The sequence below is a fragment of the Oncorhynchus nerka genome, linkage group LG4 (genome assembly GCF_034236695.1).
Source record: "Oncorhynchus nerka isolate Pitt River linkage group LG4, Oner_Uvic_2.0, whole genome shotgun sequence".
Classification (NCBI taxonomy): Eukaryota; Metazoa; Chordata; class Actinopteri; order Salmoniformes; family Salmonidae; genus Oncorhynchus; species Oncorhynchus nerka.
The window spans coordinates 59,084,678-59,106,802 of NC_088399.1; the positions used below are offsets into that span (position 1 = coordinate 59,084,678).

The following is a 22,125-nucleotide window of genomic DNA, read 5'->3' on the forward strand; positions in this document are numbered from 1 at the left end:
CAGCCGGTTCTGGCACCATGGCATCAGAGCCAGACCGAGGCTCCTGCGGTGGAGGAGTGGGTGCAGTGCTCTAAGGAGATCTGGAGAGCCGTCCAGGAGTCATTGCGTCAGGCGAGAGCGCTGACCATCACCGCAGTGAGGCCCCCGTGTTTGCACCGGGGGACAGGGTCTGGCTCTCGACCCGAAACCTGCCCCTCCGCCTGCCCTGCCCGAAGCTGGGTCCGCAGTGTGTAGGGCCATTTAAAGTCCTGAGGAGAATAAACGAGGTGTGTTATCGATTGTTACTCCCTTCTTATTATCGTATTAACCCCTCATTTCATGTGTCTCTCCTCAGGCCGGTGGTAGCTGGTCCCATGCAGGAAAGTGAGGTTCCGGAGGTCCCTCTGCCCCCTCTGGACATCGAGGGAACCCCGGCATACACGATACGGTCCATTCTGGACTCCAGACGCCGGGTGAGGGGCCTGCAGTACCTCATGGACTGGGAGGGGTACGGGCCAGAGGAGAGGTGCTGGGTCCCGGTGGGGGATATATTGGATCCCACTATACTAAAGGAGTTCCATCGCCTCCATCCGGATCGCCTTGCACATCGCCCCCCGGGTTGTCCCCGAGGCCGGTGTCGGCGCGCTGCGGGAGCCGCGAGTCAGAAGGGGGGGGTACTGTCACGAATACCACCGAAGGTGGCTCCCCTTCCTGCTCGGGTGGCTCGGAGGTTGTCGTCGCCTGTCTATTAGCTGCCACCGATCCCTTTTTCCTTTTCATTTGTTTTTGTCTAATTGTTTTCACCTGTTCCTTGTTGGGGTTTTGGGATGGGTGTTATTTAAAAAAAAAATGCCAGCTGGTGTTTGTGCGGGCTTGTTGTGTTTGTTGTTTGTGGTGTATCGTCGGTTTGAGTTTTCGCTGTCCGGGTTTGTGTAACTAGGTTTTGGGTTTGTTTTGCACCTGTGTTTTAGGGTATTCACCCATGTTTTGGACCTGTTACTTTGTTAAGGACATTAAAGCTTTTTTCCCATTTACATTGCTCTCTGCGTTTTGACTCCTCACCCTGCCACCGTTACACAATTCTGCAAAAAACAAAATTACATCCAGAGTGCTTCAAACATGATTTAAGACCTTGTTTATGGGAAAGTGGTTATTTCTGTATTTCAATGTTGCAACTTGCTGAAAATTGTCCACGGTGTTCATTTAATCTAGTTTCAACAGTTCTGCAAAACAAAATGCATCCAGAGTGCATCAAACATGATTTAGACCTTGTTTATGGAAAAGTGTTTATTTCTGTATTTCCATGTTGTAACTTGCTGAAATTTGTCCAGTGTTCCTATCATCTAGTTGAACTTCTTATGGCTGCAATCACGTTAACGGGATAATTTTCATCAACAACCGCTAAATTGAAGAGCGACACATTCAAATAATATTACAAAAAAAAAATTGTATTCATGAACTCACAAGTGCTTTACAGCGGAAGAAATCTAAGCGTTTTTGTAAGTTTATCGATCGCTCGACAAAACATTATGAACACCTAACATCAAAGTAGCTTGGTCACGAAAATCAGAAAAGCAATCAAATTAATATTTTACCTTTGATGATCTTCGGATTTTTTCACTCACGAGACTCCCAGTTACACAATAAATGTTCCTTTTGTTCCATAAATATTATTTTTATATCCAAAATATCTCTGTTTGTTTGCCGCCTTATGTTCAGTAATCCACAGGAAAGAGCGGTCACGACAACGCAGATGAAAATTCCAAATAGTATCCGTAATGTCCACAGAAACATGTCAAATGTTTTTTATAATCAATCCTCAGGTTGTTTTTAAAATATATAATTGATAATATATCAACCGCAACTGTTTTTTTCAGTAGGAGAGGGATCGCAATGGCTGCCCAAACTCTGTTGCACTTACAAAACGCTGCTGGCACCCAGCCATACAATGACGAGATATTATCGTTCTCGCTAATTTTTCTAAATAAAAGCCTGAAACTATGTCTATCGACTGTTGACACCTTGAGGAAGCGATAGGAAAATAAATCTGGTTGATATCCCTTCAAATGGAGCAAAGGCAGGCTATGGAACATGGAGTTTTCCAAATAGAAGCCACTTCCTGGTTTGATTTTCCTCTGGGTTTCGCCTGCAATATCAGTTCTGTTATACTCACAGACAATATTTTGATAGTTTTGGAAACTTTAGAGTGTTTTCTATCCCAATCTGTCAATTATATGCATATTCTAGCATCTGGTCCTGAGAAATAGGCCGTTTACTTTGGGAACGTTATTTGTCCAAACATAAAAACAGTGCCCCCTAGCTTCTAAGTACTTTACACCACTGCAAAAAATATATATATATATTTTGGGGTGGGAAGTGTTTCTATGCTATCTCTGTAATTCACCACATACTTAAGTCTGAGATTGCAATTATTGAAGTTGTTTATGGTGACGAGGGGCATGAGTGGCGTTGTACAAAGCAAAGTCAGCAGCGATTGGATTGTCTCTAACAAATCAGTGTCAAAGCCAATGACACATTTTCTAACTGCCGCTTTACCCAAGTGTGTTATGGCTCTGGCCCAACCCATCAGCTCCTGGACAATGCAATCAACCCCGAACGGGTTCGCATTCAGTGAAGGGTTGGGGAGGTACTGAGCCAGACTCATTGGGAGAAGAAACTAACATAAGTGGGCGTAGCATTTGGCCAGAGCAAGGAGTCTGGGTAGCCAGGCAAGGTCTATGCACTCTATATGAATGCAGTTTGATGTGGGTTACTTGAGGCCAGTGTGATATGGCAGACATTAGACATAACTAAGTACTACTACAACAACTCTATCTTTGTGGACAGGTTCAGCTCCCAGCCTCCACTATCTCACAACTGTGAAGCCATGAACAGGAGAACAGGGAAATGGGTTGACGATTACTGTGACCTACGGTGTTCCAATAATCCCTCAGGCAAAATGTTTTGCATGTATGCTAAATTAATTGACAATGTCTGTTTCTTCCCATTTCATTACTCCCACACTCAACCATCATCTTCTACTAAGGCCACTTGTACTAAGGCTATATGAAAGCAATAGTAATTTACAGTGTTTTACTGTTTCTTTAATGCCTGATTTGTGGTAAATGATTGATGCAATCATGGTTGTGTCTGGGTTGGGTAGTGCCGTCCAGGACTACATACGCACCCGGAGAGAGCGGTTCACATCCCCGTTCTCCCCGTTTGCTCTATATACTTCCCATCTGTTTATTCAACTTCAGAAAATACGATGCATTCAAGGTGAAAATAATTTCCCGTTCATTGTGGTTAATTTTCAAAGAACCAATTTAATATCTTCAATAATTATGAATTTTGTTCCCTCCCCATTATAATTTGGCTTTAATGCCTAACACATAATACATTTTAGAAGACACTGTGATTCTACTATAAGATTCTGGCAACATTGTCATAAGGGAAAATATTTATATTACTTCTATAAGTGTGACAAAATAGTTAAGGATATTTGCATTATTCTCTTTTCTAACCTTCTCTTACAGCTACATCTTACATTTGGTCTTACAGTGTACATTTATGTGTACGATTTCTTTGTTCCAAAATCTCCATTTGAATCTAATGTTCACCCACACAGCATGAAACAGGGCGTGGCTAACAAAGAAAATATTTCACATAATGTCCTGTACTTCCCTGAAAAGTATCTACAGACCCAGGGGATATCCCAAAACATTACAAGCGCTTAATACAATTGTAATATCTGGAACAATTTTAACAGTATGTTTCCACACAGTGTGGCTCAATTGCTGCTTTTAAAGAAGCTCAGGTCTCACATTTTTTCCACAAATTGTACAGTATCTAAACGCACATACATAATATTATATTATTCCTCAGACACACCTCCTTTAAACACTATCACAAATCTTAAAAGGTCAACAACATAGGAAGCCCTTCTATTAAAAATGTACACACTTTGAGGAAAGGGAGGATAATGAAGGGTGTAAGATAGAGAATTAGCTTACAGTAAGAGAAGAATATATGCTAAATATAATACAAAATCAAGTGCACTTAAGACCATAACATTGGCAATTCAACTTGACACAATGAGTTCACATGCATCCAGATTCCTCAATACAAGGCAACAGTTTCTAACCAAAATCACTTTCGAATAAATGACCAATCAAATCCTTATGTGCAATTAACCAGATGCAGTGTCTTACCACTAAACAAGGAATCTATTTCATATCAGCTTCACAGAAGGGTTCAGCAAGGTGAACTGAGGAAAACAACTACATCTGCTGTGGAGTGCGCTAGATGAGACTGATCAAATCTGCTACAGAAACACTGAGTTGAAGTATTTGTGACACAATCACAGTTGATTATTACACTTTCAACTTAGAGCACAAAATGGGTGAATGAAATTATAGATCCCTGGCGCCATGCCTAGTAAAAACAACATCAAGTTGATGGTATTCAAACTATACATGTCCTATTGATCTGAGATATTGTAGTGGACACAAGTCAATCATTTTACGCGTCAATTCACTCACATAAAACGGTCTCATCATACAAACATCTCTCACGTCAAAAGTTGGCAAGAACCATCCTTCAAAAAAAGGAAACCATAGAAATTCCTTGACATTGTGAAAGTGCAACCATTTTGTTTTGGGCTGGAAGCTGCATTTACTAGGCATTAAAATGTCTCTAAAGCTGTATTTTTAACTTTTTTTGCCATATGGAAATAGCAGTTACAAGTCTTTCCCAATATTTTTATGGCTTGGTGACACATACCCCTCTAAATATTTTCCTTCCACCCATCTCTTTTATTTTGTGATGTGTGGATGGATGGATGGGGGGGGGGGGCAGACTTCTCCTCCCCCCCCCCCCTCAGCTATAGGAGCCTCAACAGAAAGGAAGCGTAGCTACACCAACATCCTACCAATCATTACAGACTATCATATCTTCAGTAAAGGACAGGACACCTGTGCTTGGACCATACTAATAACATGTATATTAGGCAACAAATGGAGGAAAACAGACTAAAACAGGGAGGGACTAGCTGAACTTTCCATTTACTGTTGCAGAATGTTTTTGCTGCATTTTGCTGCGGTGTGCCCTAATGAAACGAACCCTGATATATTTAAAAGCCCACCTTAGGATAAAGTGGCACACAACTGTCATTATTGGTACAATAAAAACAGGAGTAGTTTGTATGTCTCCCTCCACCAATCAAAACAAAGTGGTGCTGCAAAGTCCCATGAGTCCTCCGTCCTGAGATAATCTTCAACATCCTCTTCCCTTTCCCTCCCCGGCTGGAGGTAGAACCTGCTCCTAACCACAGATCTTGGATAAAAATCCAACCTAACCATAACCACTTAAGAGGATAAAAATATCTGGGCCTGTATTCAAAAAGTATCTGAGTAAAAATGCCGATCTAGGATCAGGTCCCTGTATATATAATCTAATTCATTATGATCTAAAAAAGGCTAACCTGATGCTAGTTCAGCACACCAAGACACTTTAAGAACACAGACCTTGGACCAGTGGTTAGAGGTAGACTCTACCTAGTCCCCCACCCCAGCCTTATTCTACTACCATCCACCGTAGAGGTGGATCTTGGCGAAGGAGATGGTCTCATCGTAGTCTTTGTGGCCTTTCTCGTAGATGACAAAGATGAACTTCCTGTCCTCTGCGCTGCCGCTCGTAAGTGAAGTCATGCAGGAGTAGCCGCTTGGGCCGGCCCAGATCTGGACAGTGTTCTTCTCCCACGATGTGCCATTGGTCAGAGACCAGCGCAGGGTTAGATTGATCCCTGGCACAAAGAGAGGAGCGAAAGAAAGCGAGAGGGACAGAAAGGTTGAGGGTGAAAATTAAGACAAAAAAAATTTAATTACTTTTTTTTATTTTTAACTCAACACTAACCCCCTGTCCAACCCACTCGGTCTACCAGAGGGCCCCAATCCACACCCCTTTCCCATAGTCCTTACTGTGGTTAGTGTCAGCTGGGTTGGTGAAGTACATCACGCCCTCCTTCTGCAGCGCCCCTGCTGCTACCGTTGGGTCTATCAGGATGGGGTCAAACACCAGGTGCTCCACAGGTAGAGTCTCGCCCCCGTCCAGGCTGCGCACCACCATGCGGCAGCGGCAGTGGTAGTTGTTCTGGTTGCGCACGTTGATGACGATGCTACCGTCCTCCATCTCTACAGGCTACAAAGGGGGGAAAGAGGCAGAGAGGAGTTTGATTGAGGAACTGAAGTCAGCCTGATTATTGGCTTTTAACAGAAAGCCTGTTTCTCAAGCACTTCTTATCACGGGATACTAATAGTTGTTAATCAAATGAATCAATTTAAGTGGTCCTACAAGGATTAGCTACTGTATCTTTCCAATCTCTGATACAAAAAAAAGTAGAGGAACATACATCACTATTGAACAAAAGCGTTGGACTATAAAACTACTACCAGACTAGTAAAACTCAAGGGTTGCCTAATAACTATCGGGGTATTGTACTGTGTGGCATTGTTTCCAGTCCTTCCTACCTATTCCCTCCCTGGTTAGCTTTACCTGGCACTCGTCTGGGTTGAAGTCCAGGGCTTGTTTGGGCTGGTTGTAGGGGATGCTCTTCAGTGCGGCGCCATTCTTCCAGTTTCGCCCGTGATCGTCACTCAGAATGCAGAAGACCCCGTCACCCTCCAGGGTGCCATGTCCACACACCACCAGACGCCCCTTGGCAGGAGGGTAGTGCTTCTGCAAGAGAGGACATGGAAAGACAGTCAAAAATACTGTACTCTATCAAAGCACAACAGTTCAATCGAAACAACTGACCTCGGTGCATTGACCCGAAGATTTATTACACACAATATAAGGGTTAGGGACGATAGAAATTGGGCTCATAAAAGGAAAGAACATCCAGAATGACTAGCTAAATACTGGTGTGTCCAAATACACAGGCAGGTTAACATCAACTAAGAACTGCAGAGGTATTGAAAAAGAGAGTAGCTCATCATGGGAGACATGACTCAAACTTACTGACAACACAAAAGTAGGCTACGTCAGAAATGGTATCACGAGGAAGGAAATATAAGGAGCTCTCCTCATATAAGGGTAGAGATGACAAACAAAGCAGGGGGAATTATATGAAATGCAGGGGTGAAAGACTGACCCGTCTGGTACTGAGTACCAGCATAATAAATAGTGGGGGTACGCCATACCGGTAAAACATGAGCCTATCACAATAGTTCAAACAGATTAAGGAAACTGTAGGTTATTTCACCATTTATCATTACAGGTTTTCAGTCCCATGAAAAATTGGCAAAGAGACTTAAACTTCTGGAATACAATTTTTTTTTTCTGTTTTAAGTTAATGTCACATGCAGTGAAATGCCTTTCTTGCAAGCTCTAACCACAATCCAGTAATCAATAACAGAAAAATTGAGAAATTGCCAAGAAACTGAAGATCTTGTACAATGCTGTGTACTACTCCTTTCACAGAACAGAGCCAAATGACTAACCAGAATAGAAAGAGTGGGAGGGCCCAGTGTACAACTGAGCAAGACGACAAGTACATTAGTGCGTCTAGTTTAAGAAACACACACCTCAAGTCCTCAACAGGCAGCGTCATTAAATGGTACCCGCAAAACACCAGTCTCAACGTCAACAGTGAAGAGGCGACTCCAGGATTCTGGCCTTCAAGGCAGAGCCCCTCTTTCCAGTGCTTGTTCTTTTGCCCATCTTAATATTTTTAATGGCCAGTCTGAGATATGGCTTTTTATTTGCAACTCTGCCTAGAAGGCCAGCATCCCGGATTCGCCTCATTGTTGACGTTGAGACTGGTGTTTTGCGGGTACTATTTAATGAAGCTGTCAGTTGAAGATTTGTGAGGCATCCGTTTCTCAAACTAGACACTAATGTACTGGTACTCTTGCTCAGTTGTGCACTGGGGCCTCCCACTATCTATTCTGGTTAGAGCCAGCTTGCGCTGTTCTGTGAAGGGAGTAGTACACAGCATTGTACAAGATCTTCAGTTTCTTGGCAATTTCTCACATGGAATAGCCTTCATTTCTCAGAACAAGAATAACAATAAATAAAATAAATAAATTTAATTGAGCCTGTAATCGGACCAACAAATGCTGACGTAACGGATGTAGCGTTTCAATCGGTGACATCACTTGCTCTGAGACCTTGAAGTAGTGGTTCCCCTTGCTCTGCAAGGGCCGCGGCTTTTGTGGAGCGATGCTTCGTGGGTGACTGTTGTTGATGTGTGCAGAGGGTCCCAGGTTCGCGACCGGGTATGGGCGGCGAGGGGACGGTCTAACGTTATACTGTTACACTGATGCTCCAGATCCTCAACTAGTCTAAAGAAAGATCGTTTTATTGGATCTTTAAATCAGTACAACAGTTTACCGCTGTGCCAACATGATCGCAAAAGGGTTTTCTAATGATCAATTAGCCATTTAAAATGATAACGATTAGCTAACACAATGTGCCATTGGAACACAGGAGTGATGAGTGCTGATAATGGGCCTCTGTACACATATGTAGATAATCCAGCTACAATAGTCATTTACAACATTAACAATATCTACACTGTATTTCTGATCAATTTGATGTTCTTTTAAAATGGACAAATATCCTTTCCTTTCAAAAACAAGGACATTTCTAAGTGACCTCAAACTTTTGAACGGTAGTATACGTGTGTTGGAGTATCAATGTGCGCAATGTGTAGGGGACCCTGTGAGTGTGCATAGAGACAGTGTAAAGATAAGAATAAAATACGAAGGTCAACTCAGATACTCTGTTTAGCCATTTTGTTATTTCTTTAGTTAGCTATTCAGCAGTCTTATGGCATGGGGATAGGAGCTGTTCTGGAGGCTGTTGGTGTAACACTTGATGTACCGGTACCGCTTGCCATGCGGAAGCAGAGAGAACAGCTTGGGTGGTTTGAGTCTTTAAAGTTTTAACCAATACGCTCCAAAATGCGGTGTGGTTCAACAATAACAAACATTTCTGGAAGGCAGAGATTAGTGGCAGAGATCGAGACTTGTGCAGGCCTAATGAATGACATAACACTTATTGGATTTCTGTAAGTGATGTCTCTTTGCATTTATCAAATGGCACTGTATGGATGCCAGAACTATTCAAATTGTTATCGGTGTAGCCTAATGGTTGGAATAGTAACTGAAGTCTGGAAACGGTCTGTAAGCCTATTATAAAATGTTAGCTCCTGCTCAATTCAGTGTTCCTCGGAGTAAAATGATAGTCCAAAATATAATACAAATTTGGTCTAGGGAACAGGAGTGGAAAAATATTATACATTTTTTCAGCATCTTGAGAGAATGGGACTGCGCGCTTAAGGACCTGACCATTGAGGCTTAAAAATATCTTTTTTAAATTATACAACACATTTTCCAAAAAGTAGTAGCATTAGTCACGTAAACACAGAAATAAACAAATGGCACATTGGATTCCTATATTTTTCCCCCGCACCCAATTCCCCCTGAGTAACGTGCGCAGGTAGTCTTCATGAGCCATTGAAGTAATTGTTTGACAATCAGATGAAAACTGGTTGTGTTTATGCCACATTATAAAAAAAAGGTAGGCACGTACATTTTAAAAGTGAAAACGACAAATTTTTACTATTAGGCCCATAGAGATCCTATTAAATGAATAGGGATTCTATATGTCATTGGATGATTAGGCCCATAAAAAAAATATTTTAAAAAGCACATGCACACACAGGAGGTCCCCGTACTGGGATGAAATTTAAATCTACTTTCACCCAATTAGATACATTGAGAGAGAGGGCTATAAGAGGAGATGAAGAGAAGTATCAAAGCCATGGACGGTGGTGACCCACCTGAATGCCAAAGCCAGGCCCGGGGGCGAAGTTCTTAACCCCTAGCTGGACCGAGAGGTTCCTTGGTGGGCTCCAGCTGAGACCGTCATCCATGCTCTCCACCAACATAATACTGGCAGGGTCACACTGGTACTGGTGGAAGCACATCGAGTAGATCAGCAGCACAGAGCCAGTCTCCTCATCCACCACCACAGAACCCAGGTTCAGCCCGTCAACCAAGTAGCCATCATCCAATATGAAGGAGGTGGGAGACCACGTGGCACCTAGTGTGGAGGGGAAGTATAGAAGGAGAGCGGAGGAGGAAAGTATTCGTCGTAAGTAAAGTGCTGTAAAATACAGTGCATTCGGAAAGTATTCAGACCACTCCCCTTTTCCACATTTTGTTACGTTACAGGCTTATTCTAAAATGAATGAAATAGTTTGTTTCCATCATCAAGCCTCGAGTCTTCTTGGGTATGACACAACAAGCTTGACACAGACCTGTATTTGGAGAGTTTCTCCCATTCTTCTCTGCAGATCCTCTCAAGCTCTGTCAGGTTGGATGGGGAGCGTCACTGGACATATATTTTCAGGACTCTCCAGAGATGTTCGATCGGATTCAAGTCCGGGCTCTGGCTGGGCCACTCAAGAATATTCAGAGTCTTGTCCCGAAGCCACTCCTGCGTTGTCTTGGCTGTGTGCGCTTAGGGTCATTGTCATGTTGAAAGATAAACCTTCATCACAGCCTGAGGTCCTGAGCGCTCTGCAGCAGGTTTTCATCAAGGATCTCCCTGTACTTTGCTCCATTCATCTTTCCCTCGATCCTGACTAGTCTCAATCCCTGCCGCTGAAAAATATCCCCACGGCATGATACCTTCATCGTAGGGATGGTGCCAGGTTTCCTCCAGACGTGTCGCTTGGTCAAAGAGTTCAATCTTGGTTTCATCAGACAAGAGAATCTTGTTTCTCGTGGTCTGAGAGTCCTTTAGGTGCCCTTTGGCAATCTCCAAGAGGGCTGTCATGTGCCTTTTACTGGGGAGTGGCTTCCGTCTGGCCACTACCATAAAGATCTGATTGGTGGATAGGTGCAGAGAAGGTTGTCCTTCTGGATGGTTCTCCCATCTCCACAGAGGAACTCGGGAGCTCTGTCAGAGCAACCATCAGCTTCTTGGTCACCTCCTAGACCAAGGCCGTTCTCCCCCAATTGCTCTGTTTGGTCAGGCAGCCAGCTCTAAGAGTCTTGGTGGCTCCAAACTTATTCCATTTAAAAATGGAGGGCACTGTGTTCTTGGGGACCTTCAATGCTGTAGACAGATCTGGTAAAGGGTACCAAAACATGTGCCTCGACAATCCTGTCTCGGAACTATTCCTTAGACCTCATGGCTTGGTTTTTGCTCTGACATGCACTGCCAACTGTGCCACCTTATATAGACAGGTGTGTGCCTTTCCAAATTATGTCCAATCAATTGAATTTCCCAAGTTGTAAAAACATCAAAGATGATCAATAAAAACAAGACGCACCTAAGCTCAATTTCAAGTCTCATAGCAAAGGGTCTGAATACTTATGTAAATAAGGTATCATTTGCAAAAAGTTCTAAAACATGTTTTCCCTTTGATTAAACAATTTTATAATAAGGCTGTAACAAAATGTGGGAAAGGGGTCTGAATACTTTCCGAATGCACTGGAGTGAAGATGGGCCAAAACAAAGCAAAGTCGATTCAAATGAGAGTATGAAGTTTGTCCTGTCCATCTGTAACGGGAATATTTAAGATGACTAAAGTTCATATTTAAAATTGAGTGAACAATGTTTAGCATATTTGGAGTGTCTGTAATAAACCATTTCCAGTGTCCCATTGGATTATTCTCATATCTGTTGGTAGTAATTGATATCAGACTGGTGGTACAAGGACACTGATTATTCACTGTTGTATTGATGACATTCTTTGAATACTGCGTGATTCTGTATCAGCTGGCAAAAGGACTGCATTTTGTTTGAACTTCCTACAAGCCTCTCAGACGGGTGTTAAAGCCCCAGTGCAGTTAAAAAAATAAATGTGTGTTATAATATATTTCAACAATAGGAACAGTAGGAATAATACTGTGAAATTACGAAAATGATCAAGCCTTTTCGCGTAAGAGCTGTTTAAACAAAATATTGTATTCTTATCTTTACACTGTCTCTATGCACACTCACTGGGCCCTACACATTGCGCACATTGATACTCCAACAAACGTACACTACCGTTCAAAAGTTTGGGGTCACTTAAAAGTCCTTGTTTTTGAAAGGAAAGCACATGTCCATTTTAAAAGAACATCAAATTGATCAGAAATACAGTGTAGATATTGTTAATGTTGTAAATGACTATTGTAGCTGGATTATCTACATATGTGTACAGAAGCCCATTATCAGCACTCATCACTCCTGTGTTCCAATGGCACATTCTAATACACACACCCCCCCTGTAATTTCAGCCTTTTTTGGTAGGATTGAATTTTAGCCTGCCTGGTGATGTCACCAGGAGTTCCCATATTTGCTGAGTAGTTGTTGGCTGCTTTTCCTTTACTCTGTGGTCCAACTCATACCAAACCATCTCAACTGAGTTGAAGTCAGGTGATTGTAGAGGCCAGGTCATCTGATGCAGTACTCCATCACTCTCCTTCTTGGTCTGACAAGGTAAAAATCTGTCATTACGCTCCTGAACAAGGCAGTTAACCCACTGTTCCTAGGCCATCATTGTAAATAAGAATTTGTTCTTAACCGACTTGCCTAGTTAAATAAAAGGTTAAAATTAATAAATAATAGAAACACGAGCAATGGACATTTGCCTGGTGGAAATCTGTCCTTTGGTCTGATGAGTGCAAATCTGAGATTTTTGGTTCAAACCACCATGTCTGAGACACAGAGTAGGTGAACAGATGACCTCTGCATGTGTTGGTTCCCACCGTGAAGCATGGAGGAGGTGTGATGGTGCTTGGCTGGTGACAGTCAGTGATTTATTTTGAATCCAAGGCACACTTAAGCAGAATTCTGCAGCGACACGTCATCCCATCTGGTTTGCGCTTATTGGGACTATCATTTGTTTTTCAACAGGACAATGACCCAACACACCTCCAGGGTGTGTAGGGCTATTTGACCAAGAAGGAGAGTGATGGAGTGCTGCAGCAGATGACCTGGCCTCCACAATCACCTGACCTCAACCCAGTTGAGATAATTTGGGATGAGTTGGACTGCAGAGTGAAGGAAAAGCAACCAACAAGTGCTCAGGATGTGTGGGAACTCCTTTGTGAAAACCTGAGTATTGTTTTTTTGTCTGGGTTTCGTGAGGAATCACTTATTACACCAGGGATGGGCAACAGACGGCATGATCAATTCCTTACTTACTGTTGAGAGTTAGAATACACAAGGTACAAGTTCAAAATGCGGAGAAATGCTGTTTCTCTTGTCATGTCAGTCACTCAATTAACCCATGTCAGCTCAAATGTTTTAGATAGTGAAATTAGTCTAGCGGCCAGCTATCTAATCATGGCCGAATTACCGACCAAGGGGGACCCCCATTGATCATCAGATATCATATTACAAACTGCAAACATTTGTCCATCAGTCTGTCTGCTCGCCCTGATGGCCTGCCTACCTCTGTCTGTGGAGCGTCGCATGGCAAGGAACTTGGCCCCCACATCATTGGCAGAGTTCTTCCGGGCCTCAGCGAAGGCCAGCAGGCTGCCCTTGGAGGTAAAGGAGAGCAGTGGGATCCGGTAGGTACCCACCTCCCCTGCCCCGCCACTCACCCACAGCAACTGCTCATCATAAACCAGGGGTTCAATCTGGGAGAAAGAAAGAGAGAATCTCAATTTGGCTCATTGCTTGGCATAAGCAGCCACTTGCCAGGTTAGGACAGGTAAAACTGAGTGTGCAGAAAGCAAACCTCCGAGATCCATCTTGGAAGAAGCTTGGATTTTAGCCAACAAGAATGGCTGAAAGTGACAATTGTAAAAAGAAAGCATTTGACAGTAACAACATTTACACGCACACAGTATTCTGGATTGTAGCTCATATCCTACCTACGGTCTTATTAGGGAGACACTGTTTACATGCACCTTTGACATCCCGTTTACAAATATCCCTGTATTCATGAATAAACAGAATATTCCTCATTTAAGTTAATATGAGTTAAATGTAATAGTAACTGAAATATGGACACTGTCTGTAGGTCTATAACTTCACACGTGTAGTTTTGTTTAATATTAACAGAATGATGCATTTTCAGTTAAATTATATAACAAGTGTTAATTGTCTCAAGAATAGAAGTGGAGAAATATCAATTCCTTTCAGCATCGCTTGAGAAAATGAGCTATGCAAGCAGACAGTTATTCAACCACATAAAATATGCACCCAAGAAGAACTGAGGTATTATCAGAAATGCGTTTCATCGTTTTCAATTGGGGCGGCAGGTAGTCTAGGGCCAGTAACCTAAAGATTGCTTATTTCGAATCCCCAAGCTGACAAGGTAAAAACTGTCGTTCTGCCCCTGAACAAGGCAGTTACCCCACTGATCCCCGGTAGGCAGTCATTGTAAATAAGAATGTGTTCTTAACAGACTTACCTAGTTACATTTTTTTTTTTTTAATTGATGACATTTGGGCATTTTGCACAGGACCAATGTTGACTATTTTAGAGTTATTGCGCTCTCTCCGGTCCCTAAACGAATCAGACAACTAGATAATTAATGCTTTCATTCTATCGATTTAAGACATTCTGGTGAGCACTAGTTTATTTACTCCTCTGGCAACAGGTTAAGACAAAAGAGAATTTGCAACTATAATTGATATACAAAATGGCCTACACAATGTCGGAAATGAATTATAAGCAGAAACTTGTCTAAATGAGTTGTTAAAGTAGCCAGGCTATACGGTCCAGTAGCCTACGGAGTATCAGCTAAATCAATTATGGAATTATGGTGGATCGAACTAGCCATGTTTTTAAAGTGATTTTTGACAATCTCATTCCGCGTCGCTCCACAGGTAGTATCACTTTTTCATTTCATTTCATTACAGTCCCAACGGTGTGATTTGTTTGATCGTAGCTAGCTACATAGCTAGCTACATAGCAGTCTTTGTTTCAAAGATAATTGTGTAGTCTAGAGCGATTTTCTAGGTTAGCTAGCCAGCTATTGTCGTTCTCCTAACGCAACGTAACGTAACCAACACTGCTAGCTAGCCAGCTAGCTCCCGATAAGCAGCATTGTAGAACTTCACACTCAACGGTACGACTTGATTAGGGTAGTGTCAACAACGCAGCTAGCCTACCCCAGCAGTACTCTATCATTTTAATCATTTTAGTCAATTAGATTCTTGCTACGTAAGCTTAACTTTCTGAACATTCGAGACGTGTAGTCCACTTGTCATTCCAATCTCCTCTGCATTAGCGTAGCCTCTTCTCTAGCCTGTCAACTATGTGTCTGTCTATCCCTGTTCTCTCCTCTCTGCACAGACCATACAAACGCTCCACACCGCATGGCCGCAGCCACCCTAATCTGGTGGTCCCAGCGCGCACGACCCACGTGGAGTTCCAGGTCTCCGGTAGCCTCTGGAACTGCCGATCTGCGGCCAACAAGGCAGAGTTCATCTCAGCCTATGCCTCCCTCCAGTCCCTCGACTTCTTGGCTCTGACGGAAACATGGATCACCACAGACAACACCGCTACTCCTACTGCTCTCTCTTCGTCCGCCCACGTGCTCTCGCACACCCCGAGAGCTTCTGGTCAGCGGGGTGGTGGCACCGGGATCCTCATCTCTCCCAAGTGGTCATTCTCTCTTTCTCCCTTACCCATCTGTCTATCGCCTCCTTTGAATTCCATGCTGTCACAGTTACCAGCCCTTTCAAGCTTAACATCCTTATCATTTATCGCCCTCCAGGTTCCCTCGGAGAGTTCATCAATGAGCTTGATGCCTTGATAAGCTCCTTTCCTGAGGACGGCTCACCTCTCACAGTTCTGGGGGACTTTAACCTCCCCACGTCTACCTTTGACTCATTCCTCTCTGCCTCCTTCTTTCCACTCCTCTCCTCTTTTGACCTCACCCTCTCACCTTCCCCCCTACTCACAAGGCAGGCAATACGCTCGACCTCATCTTTACTAGATGCTGTTCTTCCACTAACCTCATTGCAACTCCCTCCAAGTCTCCGACCACTACCTTGTATCCTTTTCCCTCTCGCTCTCATCCAACACTTCCCACACTGCCCCTACTCGGATGGTATCGCGCCGTCCCAACCTTCGCTCTCTCTCCCCCGCTACTCTCTCCTCTTCCATCCTATCATCTCTTCCCTCTGCTCAAACCTTCTCCAACCTATCTCCTGATTCTGCCTCCTCAACCCTCCTCTCCTCCCTTTCTGCATCCTTTGACTCTCTATGTCCCCTATCCTCCAGGCCGGCTCGGTCCTCCCCTCCCGCTCCGTGGCTCGACGACTCATTGCGAGCTCACAGAACAGGGCTCCGGGCAGCCGAGCGGAAATGGAGGAAAACTCGCCCCCTGCGGACCTGACATCCTTTCACTCCCTCCTCTCTACATTTTCCTCTTCTCTCTCTGCTGCTAAAGCCACTTTCTACCACTCTAAATTCCAAGCATCTGCCTCTAACCCTAGGAAGCTCTTTGCCACCTTCTCCTCCCTCTTGAATCCTCCTCCCCCTCCCCCTCCTCCCTCTCTGCAGATGACTTCGTCAACCATTTTGAAAAGAAGGTCGACGACATCCGATCCTCGTTTGCTAAGTCAAACGACACCACTGGTTCTGCTCACACTGCCCTACCCTGTGCTCTGACCTCTTTCTCCCCTCTCTCTCCAGATGACATCTCGCGTCTTGTGACGGCCGGCCGCCCAACAACCTGCCCGCTTGACCCTGTCCCCTCCTCTCTTCTCCAGACCATCTCCGGTGACCTTCTCCCTTACCTCACCTCGCTCATCAACTCATCCCTGACCGCTGGCTACGTCCCTCCCGTCTTCAAGAGAGCGAGAGTTGCACCCCTTCTGAAAAAACCTACACTCGATCCCTCCGATGTCAACAACTACAGACCAGTATCCCTTCTTTCTTTTCTCTCCAAAACTCTTGAACGTGCCGTCCTTGGCCAGCTCTCCCGCTATCTCTCTCAGAATGACCTTCTTGATCCAAATCAGTCAGGTTTCAAGACTAGTCATTCAACTGAGACTGCTCTTCTCTGTATCACGGAGGCGCTCCGCACTGCTAAAGCTAACTCTCTCTCCTCTGCTCTCATCCTTCTAGACCTATCGGCTGCCTTCGATACTGTGAACCATCAGATCCTCCTCTCCACCCTCTCCGAGTTGGGCATCTCCGGCGCGGCCCACGCTTGATTGCGTCCTACCTGACAGGTCGCTCCTACCAGGTGGCGTGGCGAGAATCCGTCTCCTCACCACGTGCTCTCACCACTGGTGTCCCCCAGGGCTCTGTTCTAGGCCCTCTCCTATTCTCGCTATACACCAAGTCACTTGGCTCTGTCATAACCTCACATGGTCTCTCCTATCATTGCTATGCAGACGACACACAATTAATTTTCTCCTTTCCCCCTTCTGACGACCAGGTGGCGAATCGCATCTCTGCATGTCTGGCAGACATATCAGTGTGGATGACGGATCATCACCTCAAGCTGAACCTCGGCAAGACGGAGCTGCTCTTCCTCCCGGGGAAGGACTGCCCGTTCCATGATCTCGCCATCACGGTTGACAACTCCATTGTGTCCTCGTCCCAGAGCGCTAAGAACCTTGGCGTGATCCTGGACAACACCCTGTCGTTCTCAAATAACATCAAGGCGGTGGCCCGTTCCTGTAGGTTCATGCTCTACAACATCCGCAGAGTACGACCCTGCCTCACACAGGAAGCGGCGCAGGTCCTAATCCAGGCACTTGTCATCTCCCGTCTGGATTACTGCAACTCGCTGTTGGCTGGGCTCCCTGCCTGTGCCATTAAACCCCTACAACTCATCCAGAACGCCGCAGCCCGTCTGGTGTTCAACCTTCCCAAGTTCTCTCACGTCACCCCGCTCCTCCGCTCTCTCCACTGGCTTCCAGTTGAAGCTCGCATCCGCTACAAGACCATGGTGCTTGCCTACGGAGCTGTGAGGGGAACGGCACCTCACTACCTCCAGGCTCTGATCAGGCCCTACACCCAAACAAGGGCACTGCGTTCATCCACCTCTGGCCTGCTCGCCTCCCTACCACTGAGGAAGTACAGTTCCCGCTCAGCCCAGTCAAAACTGTTCGCTGCTCTGGCCCCCCAATGGTGGAACAAACTCCCTCACGACGCCAGGACAGCGGAGTCAATCACCACCTTCCGGAGACACCTGAAACCCCACCTCTTTAAGGAATACCTAGGATAGGATAAAGTAATCCTTCTCCCCCCCCCCTTAAAAGACCTAGATGCACTATTGTAAAGTGGCTGTTCCACTGGATGTCATAAGGTGAAAGCACCAATTTGTAAGTCGCTCTGGATAAGAGCGTCTGCTAAATGACTTAAATGTAAATGTAAATGTTATGAACACATAATCACACACCACTCATGATAACACGTGTTATCCTTGTTCACATATGCCACCAATTCAGCCAGTGAACGTATGTGCGATTTATTATACTCTGAAGACATAGGACGGATGACTACATTTTGAAGTGCAGGAGGTTCAGATCTGTTTTGGTCGATTAACTTTGCAACGGCCTGTGAGTGCAAACTTACAGCAAGTCTATTGAACTGTTAGTCACAGAGATAACAGCTATTGGGCCATAACTTTATTGTACCCAAAAATCATTATACTACTATGCTTTCTTGCAGTGAACAATCTACAACATATGTACATCTCGCAAAGCTGTGCAGAATTATGCAGACTGTAAAATTTCATTCATAGATAGTTAAATCAGGAAGACAACCGATGACTGAAAACCCGGTCAAGTTTCTTACCTGGACAAAAGAGGTGCATAGACACCGAGATAGCACAACCGAGAAAAGCACTGCGAGTCGGCTTTGTAGCCCCATCAAACCAGCCGTTGCAACCATCCTGGCAACTCTGTTCCGTATTCTCTCCGCTCTTTGACAAAGAAAGTTGTGATACTGTGGAATCAAGGAAAAACAATTGCTACACTGTAGAACCACAGCGTTTCTAAAACCAGAGACGAGAATCCCGTGAACCTAGATTCGAACCGTCTTAAGTAAGTCGAACATTTTATTGCTCCAACCTCGTGAAAGGTACAAACGGACACATTTTCGTCAAAAAGTAACTTATAACTTCCTTAGTAGCAACAGCCACACTCACCTTCTCCTCAACGAAACCCTAAACACCGCGGTCATATGACTGAGATGGGCGGTCATATGACTGAGATGGGCGGTCACATGATGAACCCGTCATACACTGAAAATAAATCAATAAAACTAGGAAGGGAAATGTTGCCACCGCCACAAAGTCAAAATTGTGTATATCGTAAAAATTCATGAAAACAAACAATATATGTTTTTACCTTAAGGTTAGCAGTGTGTTTAGGGTTAGGGTTTGGTTTAAAATCTCATTTAAATAGATACATTTTCGAAATAGGCCTGGTTTATGACTGTAGGCCTTGCTATGCGGGATACTTGGGACGTCTATCCGGGATTCTACCCCATTGAAGTTGACATTTTGAGGGTTAGGGTTAGGTAAGGGTTATTTTAACCACTTGTATAATTTATTTGCATACACTGCAAAAAGACATATAAACCCACCAGACGCCACTATGGGTTTCTTCTTGTTTTGTTTTTGTTGTTGTTTGTTTTTTGGGTTTCTTCAAGGCACCCAATCCAAAAACAGATGTCACTCAGTTATGTATAGTGCAATGCTCTGCCACCAGAGGTTACTCAGGCAAAAGCAAGTTTAGATTTAAAAAACGGGATATTGGTGTGCATGTGAACGTGTATGTGAAAGTGAGCCCGAGGGGTGGGTGACAATGAGGTACCAGAACAGCATAAAAAAATCACTTTTATAATAAAGCATTGCATGCATTATCATCGCTTTTGAGTACTGGCATTAGAGCAGTGGTGGGGCTGGTTGCAGAAGTTGCACAACATGGAGTACATTTGTTGTAGCCTAGAGCCCTGGAAAATTTGGCCTTTTATAAATGGATTTCATGCTCTTCTCCATCATTGTAGATGACTGGAGACTTTCACAGAATCTTTTTAATTGTTTTTTATTTAACCATGATTTAACTAGGCAAGTCAGTTAAGAACAAATTCTTATTTACAATGACGGCCTACCCCGGACGACACTGGGCCAATTGTGCCCCACACTATGGGACTCCCAATCACTGCCGGTTGTGATACAGTCTGGAATCAAACCAGGGTCTGTAGTGACGCCTCTAGCACTGAGATGCGCTGCCTTAGACCGCTGCGCCACTCAGGAGCCCTAAAATAATACCTCACAAATGATCAAAATGACAGGCTACTTTGACACTGACAAACTGAGAACCTGAGGTCAATAAAAACAGCATAGGAAGGCCTAGAATATGTACAATATGAGAAGGAAATTATAGTCCTAAAAAGTTTTCCTGTTTCACTGACTCACCCAATGATGTGCAGCTCACTCAGCAGCCTATTTGGAAGTTGGTAACTTGGTAACATACAGACAAATTCATATTTTATTTTCAGCAGGATCCATTTGCTTTCCGAACCTGCGTTTTCCAATGGTTGTATTTGAAATATTGCGAAAGGCCTGTTTTGGCTGCATGCTGTTCACTGACAGATTTGCCACACGTTCCCGACTGTAGGCATACCTTGTGATTTGGCTACACACAATCCACAGCTAAGCTATTTTTTTTAATTAGCCATTGATCCTCTGTGGCTAAATTATAGGCTTAGTCCTGGTGTAGTATTTGGGAATTATTTAATTTCTTTCTGAACAGACTGCAGAGCGCTGCAGAACCTCCAGCACACTTTCCACAGCTATTATTCTATTAGGAAATCCAATTTGTAAGTCGCTCTGGATAAGAGCGTCTGCTAAATGACTTAAATGTTAAATGTTAAATCAATTATGAAGTACAATGTTGGAGAGATGCGAGTTGCCGGCTCATGTCTATAACAGCACAGAGAGGGAGAGAGATCATAGATTCCGGTGTGCTTCTCTCTCTCACCACAGCAATGGTTGGTCTATATAAGCAACAATGTTGCGCAAACCATAAACCTGGGATGGCCCAACATTCTTAGAATATCAGGCATGTTTTCACATTAGGTTTTTTAAGGGGCATGACAATGACAGAGGAATAAAAATTGAATTACTATGATTGATTTTATTAGGAGTTTTACATTGCAAACAGTGAAAATGATTGTTCATGCCACAAGATGTATGGGTTCAGGAATGAAAGAGTACAAAACTGAGAGGTGCCACGGCTCAAATTAATCACTGGCGATAGCTGATGTGGATCTTAATAAACTAAACTAAACCAGCATACCAGCATAACCTGGTCACCGGCATCACCAGCCTGACCAGCTAGTCGGCCATCCTAACCAGCTAGACCATGCTGGTCAGACCAGCTTGACCAGCTACACCATTCTGGTCAACCACCATAACCAGCTAGACCATGCTGGTCAGACCAGCTTGACCAGCATCCGACCAATGCGGTTTGTGTCTGAACATTCAGAGAGCTCTACTTTCTCCTCTATAGCTGTTGCTAAGTGATCATTTACGCCTCCACATTGTTCTCTAGATGTTTATTCCTGATAGTTGTCAAAACCTATAAACATAGACTTGGAAACACATTATCCTGAATGCTAATCAATAAAACTGTCTGGTAAATTCGCTGCACTGTTTTTCTTGTTTTACAGTGAGTCATTTCAAAGGGAATTGTCAGAGGCGCTCTCTCTTGTTACATCACCAACATTTCGAGAATAAAGGCACTACCTTGGCAGCTGTTCAAAAACTTGGCAGAACTCTATACATAATTTCTGCTGTTTTTTTTAGCAGGGTGGCCTTGGTTATATTTTTTATATAAGCCTATTGCACATTTGTATTATTTTGTATTTTTTTTAACTTAACTTTATTTAACTAGGCAAGTCAGTTAAGAACGTAGTCTTATTTACAATGACGGCCTACCAAAAGGCAAAAGGCCTCCTGCGGGGACGGTGGCATAGGACAAAACACACATCAAGACAAGAGAGACAACACAACACTACATAAAGAGAGGCCTAAGATAACATAGCATGGCAGCAACACATGACAACACAGCATGGTAACAACACAACATGAAAACAACATGGCAGCAGTACAACATGGTACAAACATTATTGGGCACAGACAACAGCACAAAGGGC

The 22,125-nt window shown here is 43.9% G+C and overlaps 1 protein-coding gene across 2 annotated transcripts; it reads right to left on the minus strand.

Moving 5' to 3' along the window:
* Nucleotides 1-3,285: 3,285 nt before the first annotated feature.
* LOC115128279 (sialidase-1-like) lies at nucleotides 3,286-19,170 on the minus strand. Of its 2 annotated transcripts, XM_029657976.2 has the most exons (7): nucleotides 19,109-19,170; nucleotides 18,757-18,906; nucleotides 13,436-13,625; nucleotides 9,824-10,086; nucleotides 6,532-6,714; nucleotides 5,958-6,177; nucleotides 3,286-5,782 (listed from the first exon to the last, which is right to left on the minus strand). In XM_029657976.2, exons 2-7 carry the CDS (start codon nucleotides 18,850-18,852, stop codon nucleotides 5,562-5,564), a joined length of 1,173 nt encoding a protein of 390 aa, XP_029513836.1. In that variant the 5' UTR covers nucleotides 18,853-18,906; nucleotides 19,109-19,170; the 3' UTR covers nucleotides 3,286-5,561. The 2 variants fall into 2 exon arrangements, with proteins under 2 accessions (XP_029513836.1, XP_064873753.1); XM_065017681.1 differs by lacking the exon at nucleotides 19,109-19,170 and having other exon boundaries at nucleotides 18,757-19,102.
* Nucleotides 19,171-22,125: the final 2,955 nt, after the last annotated feature.